The 17,297-nt window shown below is 38.6% G+C and overlaps 1 protein-coding gene across 4 annotated transcripts in view; it reads left to right on the forward strand.

Moving 5' to 3' along the window:
- Positions 1-3,231: 3,231 nt before the first annotated feature.
- Positions 3,232-17,297, forward strand: part of acss2 (acyl-CoA synthetase short chain family member 2) — a 36,905-nt gene continuing 22,839 nt past the window's right edge. For 2 of the 4 annotated variants that reach the window (XM_042409029.1, XM_042409033.1), the window contains exons 1-2: positions 3,233-3,795; positions 7,106-7,301. In XM_042409029.1, the coding sequence (XP_042264963.1) occupies positions 3,669-3,795; positions 7,106-7,301 (323 nt within the window). In that variant the 5' untranslated portion in view covers positions 3,233-3,668. Of the gene's footprint in view, positions 3,796-7,105; positions 7,302-11,294; positions 11,447-17,297 lie in introns of those variants that run through there. The other 2 variants (XM_042409030.1, XM_042409034.1) reach the window with 2 other exon arrangements.

Here is a 17,297-nt window from a genome sequence, read left to right on the forward strand (position 1 = left end):
CAATAAGAAAAATATAGAAAATTACAGCGTTATCGTTTTATCAGATTCATCAATTAAAAGGAACATCTGTTTCTTTTAGATCCCCAGTTTTCCTGGAGCATCATGCAGGTGTGTGTGTGTTTGAGTGTGTTTGCAGAAAAAATGTCTTGAGAAAACTGAAATATGGCTTTAAAGGTAAAACGGTGGTGCTCGTCTGACCTCTGACCTTTCCCCCTCTCAACAATCAGTGCCGATCAGCGTGTTCACTGTGGGGCCGACTGAGTTTCTCCTGTCTGTCCAGGCTTCTGTCTCTTCTCTTGTCTTCTGTCTCTGCTGGAGTTTGGTGTGTTTGTTATACTCTGGTGAACTTCGATTTTCTTAAATCAAGTTTCGTACAGACAATAAAAAGAGTATTTCCACGTCGACGCTGTCCTGTTTGTTTCCACTGAATCTTGTTCTGTTGTTGTCATGAAAATATTGTCAAAACATGTCAAATAATGGAAGGTTGAGCTGTGAAGACAAACTGTCAAACTGTCAGTGGACAAAATTACAGTTTCTTTGTTAAAAAAACAGCTGTGACATTCAGTTGTGTAAAGTAACTGAGTACATTTACTCAAGTACTGTACTTAAGTAGAGTTTTGAGGTACTTGTACTTCACTTGAGTATTTCCATGTGATGCTACTTTCTACTTCCACTCCACTACATTTCAGAGGGAAATATTGTACTTTCTACTCCACTACATTTATTTGACAGCTTTAGTTACTTTTCAGATGAAGATTTGACACAATGGATAATATAACAATCTTTTAAAATACAACACATTGTTAAAGATGAAACCAGTGGTTTCCAACCTTTTTGGCTTTTGACGTCTTACAAAAAGCAGTGTGTAGTCGGGGTCACATTTCACATGTCTATGAGTTGTTAACAGCTCCACCAAATAGTGATTTTTCCCTCTAAACTTCTCACATGCTTTCATTTACATAAATGTTCAAATGATCCAATATTTCAGCAAAAATCAAAGATTAGAGAAAAAGTCCAAAAAGTGAAAACAGATTTGTGTATCACAACTTTGTTTTTTCTTCTTTCCTCTCCCATTAATCATCTCACCACCCCTCAGATTTATCTGCTGACCCTTTGGAGGGGCCCGACCCCTAGGTTGGGAACCACTGGACTAAACTAGCTAACTGTATATAAAGTAGTGTAAACTAGCTCCACCTCCAGCAGCTACAACAGTAACATGCTGCTCTTACACTGATGCTTCACTATTAATAATCTAATGATGTCATATATAATAATATATCAGTCAGAGGGACCAAACCACTACTTTTACTGCAATACTTTAACTACATCAAGCTCATAATATTTATGTACTTTTACTGTAGTAGGGTTTTTCATGCAGGACTTTTACTTGTAATGGAGTATTTTTATATTGCTGTATTGGTACTTTTACTTAGTTAAAGGATCTGGGAATGTCGCAGTGTAAACTCACATAATGTGTGACTTCACAACAACAAAACAGGGTCTCTTAATCTTTTCAGGATTGACCGTAGTAAAGAAAAGGTCATCCTTCTCTCTTCCTCTGTTTATTTGTCCTGCTGCTCTTCTTCAAGGTTGTTCATGCTGCTGATCTGCTTCCTTCCAAAACTGAACATCATCACCACCTGCTGTTTGTCAGATTAAACCACCATCTAGAGGCCCCCAGTCAGATAATTAAGTATATCAGCTGACTGTTAGCAAACAGTGTCATCACACTGCAAACTTTGTCTAAAATTATGTTTTCTTATGAGAATTTTTAAATTTGTTTCAAGGTTGTAGGTAGATGCAAGTTCAGTTTAAGGTTTAAAGGACGGATTCACAATTTTTCAAGTGTCTTAAATCATCAGTCAGGTGTCCATATGAACAGTGAAAGAGGTTTTCCTCGCTGTAATCATTCCTCCTGTTCATACTGGATATTAAAAGATCCTTCAAATGGGAGGGGGGAGGGGGGAGGGGGGGGTAACGTGACTGTTGATGCATCATGGGAGTGTGATGTACGCAAGCCACTGTGCAAACAAAGTCTTTGTGTTTTCTGGAGATTTATTTATCAAATGCAAACAGAAGAACAAAGAAATCATAACTCCAGCTGCCTCTCCTGGTCTGGTAAAAAAAAAAAAACCCAACAAGACACCACAGACTCGCCCAGGTGCATGCTGGTCCTGTACCTGCCTGTCTATATAAAACCTGTTTGTCAATCTTATTTTGGTTCATGGGCTTTTGTGATTATATTCATTTACTTTCTTTGTAGTCTATCAAACTTGTCCCTGAAGCTTCTAATAAATTAATCTGACCACAAACAGTATGAAACTCTGCACCCAACACACACAAAATAACTGATACACACTTCTGTCCATAGAGGGCAGTATTGGACAACACACACACACACACACACACACACACACACACACACACACACACACACACACACACACACACATATGCACACACAAGATCTCGTTGAGAGATTTAAATGTAAAACCAAAGATGAATATGAATTCGATAAACCATAAACTACTTTATACTTCCATATTTTAATATACTAACTAATCTTCTAATGTTTGTTTAAATTGTGTGCTTTTTTCTTCTTTTTAATCCTTTACTTCCTTTTAATTTTAGCTGCATTAGTGTTGTATTAGTATTATTAAACTTGAAGCCTCCAGTGCACAAACACTGAGAATTTACTTCACAGTGAAGAAGGAGACATCTTGTGTCCAGCAGGAAAACTTAAAAATATATATTTGCATCGTCATAGATTCTTGAATTTTTAATGAGGAAGAACGAGTAGATGCCATTTCAGGGATTTTAACAAGATAATTTGACTTTTTTTGTAAAAACAAAACAAAACATATCAGACTCAATTATTATTCAAAGTGAAGTATTTTACATACATTTTAAAACATGTCTGGAGGGGATCTTTAAGCTTATTTTAATGGTTATCTTTTGGATGATTCTTTGTAAATTTCTTTTATACATTCTTTTTTAATTATGTGCTTCTATTATGATGTTCTTGTGTTTTTTCTTTTTCTATTAGTGATTGTTTTTTAATGCTGGCTATGGAGAGTAGAGAGTGCAAATATATACAAATATTATTATTATTATTATTACAAGCAATTGAACGCAACGAGGTGTCGCATTTACCACGTGGAGTACTGTGAAGTCGGAGCTTTTTAGAGGGGTACGTGAAGTAGCCCTGAGCTGTGATTGGCTGCTTGTCGGAGTTGCTCTTCTTCTTGTCAAAAACAAAAAGGACTAAAGACGAGGAAGCAGAAGAGGACACAAACTGTCACCTCCAGCTCTCCGAGACAGCATGAAACTAACTCTGCTGACTGAGAGGAAGCTTTTAATGTGACACTTAATGAGATATTAAGTTTATACAGCTGAAAAAAAGTCCATCTCGCTCGTTTCCCTCCTCTGCTGGAGTGAGCTAGCTTAGCCTGTTAGCTCAACCGTGCGAAACAAGGAAGTCTGAATGAACTTTGCTGCTAGCCTGCTCGCTAGCCGTGTAGCTGCTTTGATTCATTGTGCAGCTGAAGAGGCTCTTTGTCAGCTCTGCGGTGCTCATACTGATTATCCGTGAAAGCGAATCAATCGGTATTTCGATCCAATCTAACGTTAACCGGACTGGTGGTGCAGCAGCGTGCTTCGCTTCAGAGATGATTCCCGATAAAGCGCCGAAGGAAGACGTCTTCCACGGATCCGGGGAGCTGAAGAAGGAGGCTCACATCCCCAACTTTGAGAAATATAAGGAGCTCTACACGCAATCCGTAGAGAATCCCGATGGTAAGTTAAGTCTGGTATCTTATTCAGTCAAGTTATGCACCTGCACCATGTAATAAAACATCAGCGGAGAGCTGCATTAAAGGGCGGGTTCATAATTCTCCAAGTGTGTCTTAAAACAACAGTCAGGAGCCCAAATGAACGTTAAACATGCTTTTCTTGCTGTAATCATTCATCCTGTTCATACTGACCATTAGAAGATCCCTTCATAATGACCTTACAATGGAAGTGATGGGGGACAAAATCCACAGTCCTCCTTCTGTGCAAAAAATGTATTTAAAAGTTTATCTGAAGCTAATATGAAGCTTCAGCGTCCAAATGAGTCAAATCAAGTAGATATCTTTCAATGTTACAATCTTTTTATTGCCAAAGTCCCTCTTTTTGTTACTATACTTCCACCTGCAGGAAACACAAAGAGGGAATTTGATGCTAAAAAGACTGTAAATGTGTCAGATATCCACTTAATATGACTCACTCATAAGCTTCACAGAGACTTTTAAATGCATTTTTGCACTAAATGTGGATTTTGGCCTCCATCACTTCCATTGAAAGCACATTTGAAGGATCTTTTAATATCCAGTATGAACAGGAGGAATGATTACAGTGAGGAAAACCTCTTTCACTGTACATGTAGACACCTGACTGTTGTTTTAAGACACACTTTGAAAAATGATGAACCTGCCCTTTAACCATTAGAGCAGTAGAAATAATCATTTATCCCTCTAAAAATGTTGTCACAGCTTTGTAAAAGTCAACCAGACACAACCCAGATAGATCCCTGCCAGATATATAATTAAATGACTCACCTCTCAGAATAAGTTTGTTTTTCTGCACTGCAATTAGAAATTTCAATTGCCTATAAAGCCTGATGCTTCTTTATGTGCTCAGTATTTAACAATACAAGCTGCTTTTTGTTCTTTGCAAGCTGTTAATAAAGTAGGGCTGCAACTAACCATTATTCTCATTATTGATTAATCTGTCGTTGTTTTCTCAATAAATTGATTAGTTGTTTGGCCCAAGATGACGTCCTCAAATGTCTTGTTCTGTCCAGAACTCAAAGATATTCAGTTTACTGTCATAGAGGACAAAAGAAACCGGAAAACATTCACATTTGAGAAGCTGGAATCAGAGAATAACTCAAATGAATGAATTAATTATCAAAATAGTTGGCGATTAATTTCAAATACTCAGTGAATCGACTAATCGTTGCAGCTCTATTCACTAACGATTACTCTGTAAAATAATCGGCACATTAATCAGTAATGTTAGTTAGTTAGAGCCCTGCAACCGACCAGCGTTACTCTTCAAAAACAGTTTATTCCTTCAGTATTTGGACGAGTTAGTTGTGTTTTTCTGCTGTGACGTGTCTCTACTAAACTCAGCAGGCAGGAGGGTGGTGATGCTCTATCTGTACAGTAATATCTCTGACTTGAAAAGTTTGACGGGTGTATAAAGTGCTTCAAGGTGTAATTAGAGAGGCAACAGAACAAGTTTCTCCTGCAGGCTGCAGGGCAACAAGCGCAGTGTTACTCTGTCTCTCTGTAGTTCAGTAATAAGATTTATTACATCCACCAGAATTGTGTCAGGATGAAGTAATCATACGGGTTTGTTGTAATACACACTTACGTAAGTTCATGATAAACCGCAGATTCTGGCCTCACAGAAGGAAGTCGGACATCATAACGATAAGAAAGAGTTTATACAAAGAGATAATTAATCATGTCGGATTGCAAACACATAGTTGAATCATTGTTGTATCTTGAAATGAGGTTGTTAATTATTTATAATGTGTGAATGAAGCTGTTATAAAGTTTATGAGGTCACTGATGCTGCTATTAAACAAAATCTGATTGTGTGCATGAAGATTAAAAGATGAGATAGTTTAACCTGCAGTAACCTGTTTTCAGCGTAAACAAGTAATAAACACAACAACTTGTTAGCAGACAGTTGCAGTTACCGAGCAACATTATCGTTCATCTGGAGTCGTGTTTCTGTCCAATGTTCTCTCTCTTTTAGCTGTTTTTGCTCTCTACCAACTCCTGAGGGAAACATCTGACTCTTTAGCTGCTAAATGCCGCTTAAAAACGAAGCATGAGAGCCATGAGAGTGAACCGAAACAGTAAAGTTGCAGCAGGACAGATAAACAACGAGCTGAAACTCGTTATAAAGCTCCGTAAAGCTGAGAGGAGCTGCAGAGGAGCTGTAGCTTCATCACTACAACCAACACCTTACACACTGACATTTGATATATTACAAAATATATCAGTTATAGCCGCTTTAAAGAGAAAACAAAGAAAAGCTGCAAAATCTTCACGTTTGAGAAGCTGGAAATGTTTGGCATTTGAATCGATTTAAATATTCTAAACTGACACAATAAACCTGAAATGTAAAAATACTTCCTGCTTTTGAAATCGGTGAACCTTCTTTGAGCTCAATTTAAAAAGCCTCATTAGGAATAATGAAAGATGTATCTGTTCTTAGATTTAGAGTTAATTACATCAGGATTTATAAAGATTTAATAATAATAAATTAGGTGTATTAAATCCTTTTAGGTGGAACTGTAGAAACAGTTTACGTTGGTTGAGTCTGCTGCCAATCAAACGTGTCTGCGCTCCTATTGGCTAGTTTTACTGCCTCCGCCTCTGTCGTTTCTCTCGTGTGCGCTCGTTTTTCTCTCTCGGGCGGTTTAACTGAGCGGGTCGCGTCCTTTTGTCAGAGCCTAGAAGCTCCCTGATCGCTTGTTTATTCAGAGTTTAAATGTATTAATATTAATCGTGCAGTGTGTCAAAATGTTCTCCAGTAATTTACCCGCCAAGTGTGGAGTCGATCGGATGAACAGTTCAAGAGAAAGATGGATAAATACTTTATTGTCATTGTATTAATACACAATGACAGTTTGGCAGCAACTCTGAGTGTAGCAGCTAAAACCGAATAAATAGAAAATAAAATAAAATAAAGAGACAGAGAGAGATTCCCCCCTTCAGTAGATTTATATCATTTGCAAATAAAACATTTTCACTTTATTTTGTTGACTTTCTTTTAGCTTTTTGTGTCATTTTGAACATTTTAAAAGTTTAAACAACTCATTGATTCATTTGCAAAAACTAACCAAGAGTTTCATCTTTTAATAAAAACTATAAATGATCAGTAGCTCTCACACTTTGACTGCTGCAGGTGTTTCTGTTTCACTTTCAACATGCAAATTACGACTTCCTGCATGAGATCATTTCCTGTCCTGTTGAATTTGACACATTTCATCAAGCTAAACATATTTGTGTGACTGATGCATGATCTGTTTCCTGCTGTCCTGCAGAGTTTTGGGGTGACATCGCCAAAGACTTCTTCTGGAAGACCAAACACACGGGCCGCTTCCTCGACTACAACTTCGACGTGACCAAAGGTGAAATCTTCATCAAGTTTATGGAAGGAGCCTCCACCAACATCTGCTACAACGTCCTCGACCGCAACGTCCACGAGAAGAAACTAGGAGATAGAGTGGCCTTCTACTGGTTAGTGTGTGTTTCCTCAGTAGTTAAATGCTCTGACTGTAAACAGGGAGACAAAGTTTCCCCTGTGGTGTTTAGTCATAGTGAGAATGGGTGTGTGGTTGGTGGTGACGTCCTGCTTGTGGCTCAGAGTGTCTCGGGTGGGTTTCTTTTAGCTCTCGCTTTCGTTTTGTTGGATATGAAATATAAGAGCAGGAAATGAATCCAGAGTAACGACCGCAGCTTATTAAACTTCATCAGATGTGAGTGATTAAGTTTAGTGTTTGTAGAGAGTTTTCTTCTGGTGCATGAAACGAGCGCTCCTTATCCGGTTTGTCTGACCAGTCGGAGCGTTTCTCCTCTTTTCTCTCTCTTTTTCTTTATTGAACCAGCCAGAAGACTAGTTGAAAATTAATCAGCAACAATTTTAATTGTCATTTTTTTTGGTGATTAATTAATTCCAGCTACACAAATATGAATCTCTCCTGGTTTTCATTGTCTTCTGTGATGATATGAACTGATTGTCTTTGGACTTTCTTCTGTTATTCAGACTAAACAATATTTTGAAAAGTGAGACTGGACTCCGGGACATTTTCCACAATTTGTGGACCACATGAATAATCAATCGATCGAGAAAATAATCTGTGAATAAATTGATAATGAAAATAATTGTTAGTTTCAACCCAACTTGAAATTATGAGGTGTCATAAAGGCCACAAATAGGCTCAGAAAGCTGTCAAACACTACAGAAGAGAGTAAAGTGACAGTTAATCTGTTCATGCAGGTGTTTGAACATGTTGGGATGAACTTTCTGTCGCTGCAGGTAAATAACTTTACTGTTCTGGTTCACTCTCAGCGCTCTCATAGCGTCGTTTTGGGCTGCAGCAGGCAGCTGTTTTCAGAGAAAAAAGCTCTAAAGAGCCACTGTACACTACCTGCTCAGCACCAAACTGTCTAGCTGCTGAACATAGTGGAGCATTTAGCAGCTAAAGAGCCAGATATTTCCCTCAGGAGCCGGTAGAGAGCAAAAACAGTTAAAAGAGAGTGAATATTGGACAGAAACACGACTCCAGATGAATGATAATGTTGCTCCGTAACTGCTGGACGTGGAAATAAGCAACTGTTTGACATTTTTATAGACTTAACAGCTAATTGACTAATTGTAAAAATAATCAACAGGTTAATTAGCTCAAAAAAATGAATCGTTACTTGCAGCTTGAAACACACACGGACGCTGTTCTGCTTCCATCAATGGATGAATAACTGTGATGGTCATGATCTTAATATAGAAAAATGTGTAATGATGATGATTCTTGAGTGTTTGTGTCATTCGTGTGTGTGAGAATGAGTGTTGTGTTTGTGTTTCCCAGTACAAGAGAAAGAGTGTGTGTGTGTGTTTTTAAGGGGGTCACTCATGTATTTAAAGCCTCCTCTGTGTGTGTGTGTGTGTGTGTGTGTGTGTGAGTGTGTGTGTGTGTGTGTGTGTGTGTGTGTGTGTGTGTAGAGGCTCTTTGTGTGGGGGTCGTCGCCTCCGTGAACACAATAATAGGATTGAATACCAACAGATCGTATGAATGGAGCCGCAGTCATCCTCTCTCCTTTGTCTTTCTCTCTCTTTCTCACATTCTTCCCTTCGTTCCTTTTTCTCTCCGTCCTTCCCTCTCCGGCTTCGTCTCCGTCTCTCTCCCACTCGTTCTGTCTCCCTCACAACATCTCCGGTTTACAAGTAAATACCAGACATTCTGGAAATAGTAGGAATCAATCAGTCAAACTTTATTCGTATAGCAGCTTTCATACAAGTTGGTGTATTCACAGATGATAGTCTGTAAAACCAGGAAAAAAAGAATTGACACTAATGCACACAAGAAATAAAAATGTCCTGATGAGGTATTTCTGGCTCTGATCTGACTGCTTTATTATCAGGATCCTGCAGATAACGAGTCAGATCTGATACTTTATATTTACAAAGCAGTAAAAGATGTTCAGTGTTGATTTAAAGGGCTGGTCTGGTGGAAGGGATGGATCAGAGTGATGATGCTTTTTGAGTTATCTGAAATTTTGAAATTCGTAGCCTCAAGAGCGAGCGGTGTTGAGGTGGAACCCGTTATTACGTCACACCAGAAAAATCAAATCTGCAGGAAGTTTCAGTACGAGGCTGCCGCCGCCGCCCAGCAGCAGCTGAGCGTGAACGTAACGACTGTGTTTGAGTTTGCATTTCAGCCGGATGACTTCCTGTTGAGTCTCAACAGCAGCTTCTTCCCTTCATTCAAACTCGCTTCATACACGCTGTATATGTCTTACAGCTCCAGCTGCACACGTTACTCCAGGCAAACATGTTGCATTATTCATTAGGTCGTGTTCTGATTGGCTGGGAATGAAGGTGGGGGCCACACCTCCAGCCAATCAGAGTAGGAGCTCGTTAATAATGCAGATTTTTATGTAACAGCCTGCTGGAGGACAGAAGGGAACCTGAGCTGTGAGGAAAGATGGATTTAAAGAAAACTAAACAACTTTTGGTGAATAAAATGTCACAGATATGTTTAAAATAGACTCATTATTTATAAAAATGAGTCAAAAAAGTCCTTAATACCAGATGTTTAATATATATCTGACACAATAACAGCTGCAGCCTCGAGCAAATGAATCCAAATACTGAACTTCCTGGTTCAGACGTTCAGTATAAAAGTATTAGTTAAGATTTAAGAAAATTCTATCTGATAGAAGTGAGTTTTCAAGGCAACATGATGCAACAAACAGGTACAAAGAGGACAAATAGTTTCTGTCCTGTAGAGATTATTTGTTCTGCAGCATCAGGCTCAGGCTTATTTCCTTTCTCTGTTTACATACTTTCTCATTCTTTCATGTCGCTGCTCCTTCTGTTTTCGTTCCACTTTTCTTGGCTCACTTTCTCTCTCTTTCATCAAGCGTTGCACTTTTTCCTGTTTGCTCTTGTTTCCGTGTGCAGCATCACTTCTTTTTTTTTTTTTTATCATCATCTTCCTTTTCTTTCCTCTCAAGCCTTTCAGCCTCGTCTTCTCTCTTCTTCTCTCTTTGTGGCCTGCGGTCACTGATGTGTCCTGATATGAACGCTGAAGCCACAGAGAGGAATCGGATGACACGGAGAGTTTAAAGCGGAGTTATCCAGAGAGACGATGATTAGACGGCTGATTAAATGTAACAGTAATACCAGGAAGTTTTCCTCACTGTTACTATGGATACGGCTGAGATCAAAACACTCGTGTAGAGCTGCAACTAACTGCTGTCTTTGTTATCAATTATTCTGAAGATTATTTCTTCAATTTAGTCTATAAAATGTTAGAAACATGAAAAATTGATATCACAACTTCCAGGAGTCCAAGGTGATGATGTCTTTTAATGTCTTTAACAGTTTAAAACCCAAAGATGTTAATTAACTATAATATAGAACTGCAACGATCAATTGATTGGCTGTTTTTCTTATCAATTAATTGTTTTGAATCATTAAAAAAATCCAATTTCTTTAATTCCAGCTTTTTTAAAAAAATTTAGTCTCCTATGATAATAAACTGAATATCTTTGGGTTGTTGGTCGGGACAGAAGGCGACATTTGTAGGGCTGTAGTCTGCTGGTCGATTAGTTGGTCAATATGCTCTTGTCCGACTAAATTCTCATTGGTCGAATAATCTCCGTGTTATTTTCATAAGGAGAAAAGTGCTACATCAACAGCTTTCCGGGATTAATCCATTATTTCCTGCGGCGGGAGGGACAGACTAACAAATTACCTGTGAAAACAAGGGGGGTGTTTTGAATACACCCCCGTTGTTTTCACAATTTTGAACTCGCCCAACCTAACGGAGACTGCTGGGTCTAACGGTACTCAACGTTTACTGAACGTTTACTGAATCTGTGTTTCTCCATAATGACACAACGAGAACCCCCGCCAGCCCAAAAAAATATTTTTTAATATTTGATATCCGAATGAATGGATGTTCATTAATATCAATAGCGTTTGGGAGTCTCTGTGCAGCGCTGTTCCGGTACGTGAGTCAACCTCTGTGTCGTTGCCTGGGAAACCACTGGTCGCGTGGTTCCGTTAAGGAATACGTCATTGCGTAGTGTGTTTGCGTAGCGAGCGGGAAAGAGCGAGGGGCAGAGAAGTGACGGTGGATGCGAGCGGAGCAGAGGAAAAGGTTAGTAGTAAGTCGTCAGTCTGGCAGTAAATGTACAGTACAGACTACAGTGTGTCAGTTAATAAATGTTAAAAAGTCACGTCTGTTGTTTCCCCAAAATGCTGGAAAAGTAAAGCAGGTTAGCTCCAAAGTTAGCAACAATGGGCTAGCATAACCTGAAGACACAAAACAGAGAAATGTGTGGCTGCCAAGTTTACCGTCCACTCTGTCCCGTTACATCCCCCCACCCCCGCGCGACTAATCAATTAGTTGAAGATTATGTACGATTTTAGTCGACCAAGATTTTCTTTGGTTGACTACAGCCCTAGACATTTCATAGACGGAACCATCAAATGAATAAACGGATGAATCGATAATTAATCATTAGCTGCAGCTCTCTACTATAATACGTTACAAAGAAAAGCAGAAAACTTTCACCTTTAAGAAGCTTGAAGCAGTAAATATTGTATCTGGGTTACTCGCTGCCTGTAAAGCAGAAGAGGCTGCAGCAGCCAACAGATCTTGGCTGACCTTGTTGGCTCTCGTTGGGGGGAAATTAACAGGCAGGTCAGGAAGCTTCTTTATCTGATCAAATTGTTCGACTGAAGTTTTCTGCTGTACGACGAAGAATTATAAATCTTTCCATTCACACTGAATGATAGATTTATGAGTGTTGGATTATTGACAGAGGGGATTTTGCCTGTTTAACTTTAACAATGATCAAATCTATCATGTTTTACTGCGTCCTTACACATAGCTTACATAGCTTCCCAACTGAATTTCTTCAAAAGAAACATTTAAATACATAATTCTTATTCTTTTTATGTAATTATTTAAGACTCCTGCAGGTATGGGTGATTTGTTAGATAAAAGGGGAAAATGTGGATAAGTTAAAAACACAGTAATGTTTTATGTATTTCTGTCAGAGTGACGTAACGTTGGCTGTTAAATCCGTCCGTCTCTGCCGTCAACTGACTGAAATATATAAACAAAAACTGACTCGCTGAACAGCAGCAGCAACAGGCACAGAGACGAGCTGAAATATGAGCCGGAGAGCTGGAACCCACAGAGATCGCAGTGGTGTGTGTGTGTGTGTGTGTGTGTGTGTGTGTGTTTTAAATCCTCATAGAGGGGAAACCAATCACTTGAGGTCATGTTGGGTGTCCTGTGTGTGTCAATAGTATTGATCAGTAAATATTTGGGTCAGTGGAGTCTGATCAGTCTCAGCTGTCAACAAGTGTTAAACAAGCAAACTTCCACTAGAGCTGCAACGATTAGTCAATTAACTGATTAGTCGATTAACAGAAAATGAATCGGCGACTACTTTGATAATTGAATCATTGTTTTAGTCAATTTATAATCAAAAATGCTACAAAATTTGCTGTTTTTTTTCCCAAAATCGATTAATCATTTTGTCTATAAAATGTCGAAAAATAGTGAAAAAAGTCTTGTTTTATTCAATCAAACAGTCCAAAATAAAGAAGATAATCAGTTTACTATCATGTCCTCAAATCCAAGAAGCTGCAACTCCAAAAACATTAGTTTCAGCCGTGCACTCCACAGAAAATGTGAAAAGAAAGAGAGATCACTCAGAAGTTCTCATCCAGAAGTCTTTGTTTTGTACATGTTACACATCATTTACTCAGTCTGGGTGAGTGAAAGCAGAACTTCAGCAGAAGTTTTCAAGGTCGTAGTTCTGCACGTAAAACTGCAGAAAATAGACTTGAAGCATAAAAACATTCCTGTCTGTTTATTATTTTATTATTATTCAGCCACATTAAACTGTGTGTGAGGAGGAGTCAGATTTAAATCATGACTGTGATTGTGAAAACTTTCATTTGCCTTGTTTGGTTTTATTTTCTTTTGTAAAGCACTTAAGAGAAGTGCTGTATAAATAAAGTTTATTATTATTATTAGGGCTGCAACTAAAGATTATTTCCATAATGATAATCTTGATTAATCATTTGTTCAGTGAAAGGTTAAAAATGATAAATGGCTGTTTATAAAGCGATTTATCTGTTTATTTTCTCCATCAATCAATTAGTTGATTAGTCTTTAAAATGTCAGAAAATGGTCTAAAGCCCAAGATGACGTCCTCCAATCTGTCCACAACCCAAAGATATTCAGTTTTCTGTCATAGAGACTAAAGAAACCAGAAAATATTCACATTTAAGAAGCTGGAATCAAAGAATTTTGACTTTTTTTTCCTTAAAAAAATGACTCAAAACAATTAATCGGTTATCAAAACAGTTAGCAGTCCATTTAATAGTTGGCACTTAATCAATTTAACGACTAATCGTTGCAGCTTTACATCTCATATTTCATCTGCTCATATCAGAACCTTCAGAATGGGGAAAAAAAAACAGTATTTTTTGACTGCAGTGATAAATGGAGTCACTTTGACCTCAGCAGACTGAAACACAAAGCTGATACTGTTGCATCGGGGCCTCCGGGTCGTACAGCACCAACCGACAGGAACATTATCAAAGTACATTAGTAGTAAAATCCCCTCAACTAGCCGGAGGAAATGAACACTTTCACATGGATTGTTGTTCTAGTTCCTGAAGTGCTGGTTTGTAGTGGTGTCCTGGTTCTCTGTGTTGTGTTTTTGTGTTTGTTGAAGAGATGGACGTCTCCTCTCTGAGTCTCACACTGATATTTAAAGCCACAGTGTTGATAATGTGTTTGACTGTTGCTGTGTATTTATAGGGCTTGACTTTACATGTGTGTGTGTTTATATCAGTGTATGTGCTATTATCGCTCTTAGCTGGGCGAGGAAACATGTCTGATGACCTTTACTGAAGTGTTTCCAGCATGCAAGCATGTTGCACTAACATGTAATAAAAGAGCAATAAACATCATTCAACTCCAAAATGAAGCATCAAACAAATCACATTTATTCATGAAGTTATTCTGAGAAGGTAGTTTATTACAAAGTGCAGCAGCAGCAGCAGCAACGACAAACAAAAGTTGCATAAATGTTTCTGCATCACTTTCCCACTGGCCCTTAAAGCATCTGAAAATATCTCAAATTATCTCAATTTTAAGGCTGTAAATGTATTAAAATGTCTTAATCCAGTTATTAGAGGTTCCTTTACTCAATATAAGTTATTTTAAAGGTGCATTATCAATGATCAAATGAATATCTGTGGTATCACTGAGCAGTACTGTGACTGTTGTTAATGCGACTCTGTGTATGCCGTCCGTAAATCTGCCCCGCCGCCATCTAGCGGAGGTTAGAAAGTGGCGTGATTCAAACAGCCGCCAGACAGACTATTCATGGATGATCCTGCAGCCGCTACCAACCAGACCGAACCCCAAACAGGACCAGTTAAACTGAAAAGACAACGTTTTACAGGGAAAGAGCTGAAACGAGGAGAAACGCAGGTTGAAGGACTGATAGATTGACGCTGACGTGGTGTTCTTCGTTCTGGAAGCGCAGATATCCAAAGCTGACATGTTTTTGTTTTTGTGGGTAGTATTAGCAAGCGAACATCTCCATCTGCATGAAAACCTTTTTAAAATTTTGTATTGAGTGTGTAGTCTTTACTTCCTGTACAGAACAACCAACACATCATCAATAAACACCTCTTTATACATCAGTGGTTAACATACATAAAGTTAGCATAGCAGCATGTAAGCTGCTAACGTTTACAGTGTCAGCATGCTAGTATACACTTTATGTGTACTTGGGTGAATGAGAAGCGTTTTGTGCTGCTGTCTAGTTAAATAAACAGTGTTTAAATGGGGGAAATTTTAGAAAATACACTTGTTAAATGTCTTATAAAGGGTTACAAGGTTACCCCCTCCCTCCATGCATGCAGTAGATGTGTGTAACACTGGTAAATTTTTTTCCTGTGGGACAGTCAGAATGTTTCCACACGTGACAGAAGGCTGACTGGATATATCATGTGGACCTAACTGTAAACACACACATACAACAGCTCAGATATCCTGCTGGGAATGATTATCAAGGTCAAAGCTTTATCATGGTGTCAGTTATTCTGTGAATGCAACTCTCATTAGTCGTCGGTGCCAAACGGGTCACAGAGACCTTTGAGCTGCGAAGGCTCCACTCCTACCAACGACACACACACACACACACACACACACACACACACACACACACACACACACACATACACTGAGGGAGGAACGTTGGCTGGTGTTTCTGGTTTTACCACTTCGGCTCTTGCATGAGATTTAAGACATTGCTCCTGAAAGAGAGATATTTTGCAATCTTTTATTTCTGTGTGTGTGTGTGTGTGTGTTTGTGTCTCTCTGTTTGGGGAAAAAAGGACACAAGGAGCAGAAAAACACACAAATATTCGACTAAATATGACATATCTAACAGGAATTTTACTCCACATCTCAATGCTCATAAAAATATGAAAGTTCTTCTGAATTTTGACCCAGTCAAGTATTAAAGGTGACACATATTCTGCACGTTTCCAGGTCTATATTTATATTTTGGGGCTCTACTGGAATATCTTTGCATGATTTACAGTTCAAAAAACTCTTTATTTATCTTCTACTGGCCCTTTATTCAGCCCCTCAGTTCAGCCTCTGTCTGAAACACGCTGTATTAGCTCCTGTCTCTTTAAGGCCCGCCTCCTGATGAGCCTATTGTGTTCTGATTGGTCAGCTTCAGGAAGGCTACGTAAACAAACAAATAGTAGGGCTTCACTTCTTCTTCTCGTGCTTTACTCGAAATATAAACTTCTCAAATACATCCGTACATGTTCGAGCCCGAATAAGATCTGAAATATGCGAACGAACAACCCGTGGAACGACCTTAGCAACAGCCTTAGCAACCAAGGCTACAGAAACGACAGCTGTGTGTGGGCACTAACAGTCTCACCTCATCTAAAAGGAGAAGTAGAGGTTATTCAAATTAAATGCAAATGTTCAGAGCAAATGTTCTGGCTTCTGCATTTAACACACTTTAACCTCAAGTTTTGGACCTTAGACCACGTTTATCATAAACATCCGACATCATAACAGTATAAAAACGACAGAAAATCACAAAGAGCATGATGTGTGTCCTCTTAAAAAAGCCAGTTTCTTCCTTATCTTGTGTGTTCTAGGATAGTTTTATTATTCTGTACAGTCAATAGTTTGTTTCCTCCCTCTCTTCATGTGGTTTCTTGGAATAGTGAGTCAGTGTGGTAACTTTATGGTCCAAAGGGTGTAGAAAGAAATGTGCCTTTGGTTTCTACTGCGGTAGCTACAACACACAATAAACTCAACTAGGAACAAAATATCAAGAGAGCTCCAGGAGATTTACCAGCTTGTAAATGTCTGAATGATGCTGATAAACTATATTATCATTCATTAAACTGATGCCTGTTTATGTCAGTCAGTTTATCTGTGCTGCTCGTTAGCAGTTAGCTTCACATATATGTACAAATATCTGTTTGTTTAACAGCTCCTGGCTGCAAACGGCTTTTTCCTTCCTTTCAAGCTTGACTTGACTTTCTTCTTCTCTGTTTTTTTTGTTGTTGTTTTTTATGTCTCCCTCATGCTTTCTAATATTTTCACTCCTTGTTTTTTCTTTCTTAATCTCTCCTCATTTGTGTCTTTTCCCCTCTTTCTTCTTCTCTCTTTTACTGACTTCAGATCTCTAACTTGTTGTCATCCAACTTCTATACTGCATCCTACTTTCTTGGAGGGGTGATGCTTACTTTCGTAATAAATTGTGGAAGGTGTCCAAACAGCTCCAGTAAGAACTTGAGTAAGACTGTAAAATACGACATCTTTGGAAACAAACTTTGCTCAGTCTTGGCAAAGTTTAGTTGACAGCGGCGTTCCAATAAAGCAGTTTGATTGATTCATCAGAATATGTATTGCATCATTTCCTGTTAATAGAAAA

Source organism: Thunnus maccoyii, chromosome 4, assembly GCF_910596095.1.
Source record: "Thunnus maccoyii chromosome 4, fThuMac1.1, whole genome shotgun sequence".
NCBI classification, from domain to species: domain Eukaryota; kingdom Metazoa; phylum Chordata; class Actinopteri; order Scombriformes; family Scombridae; genus Thunnus; species Thunnus maccoyii.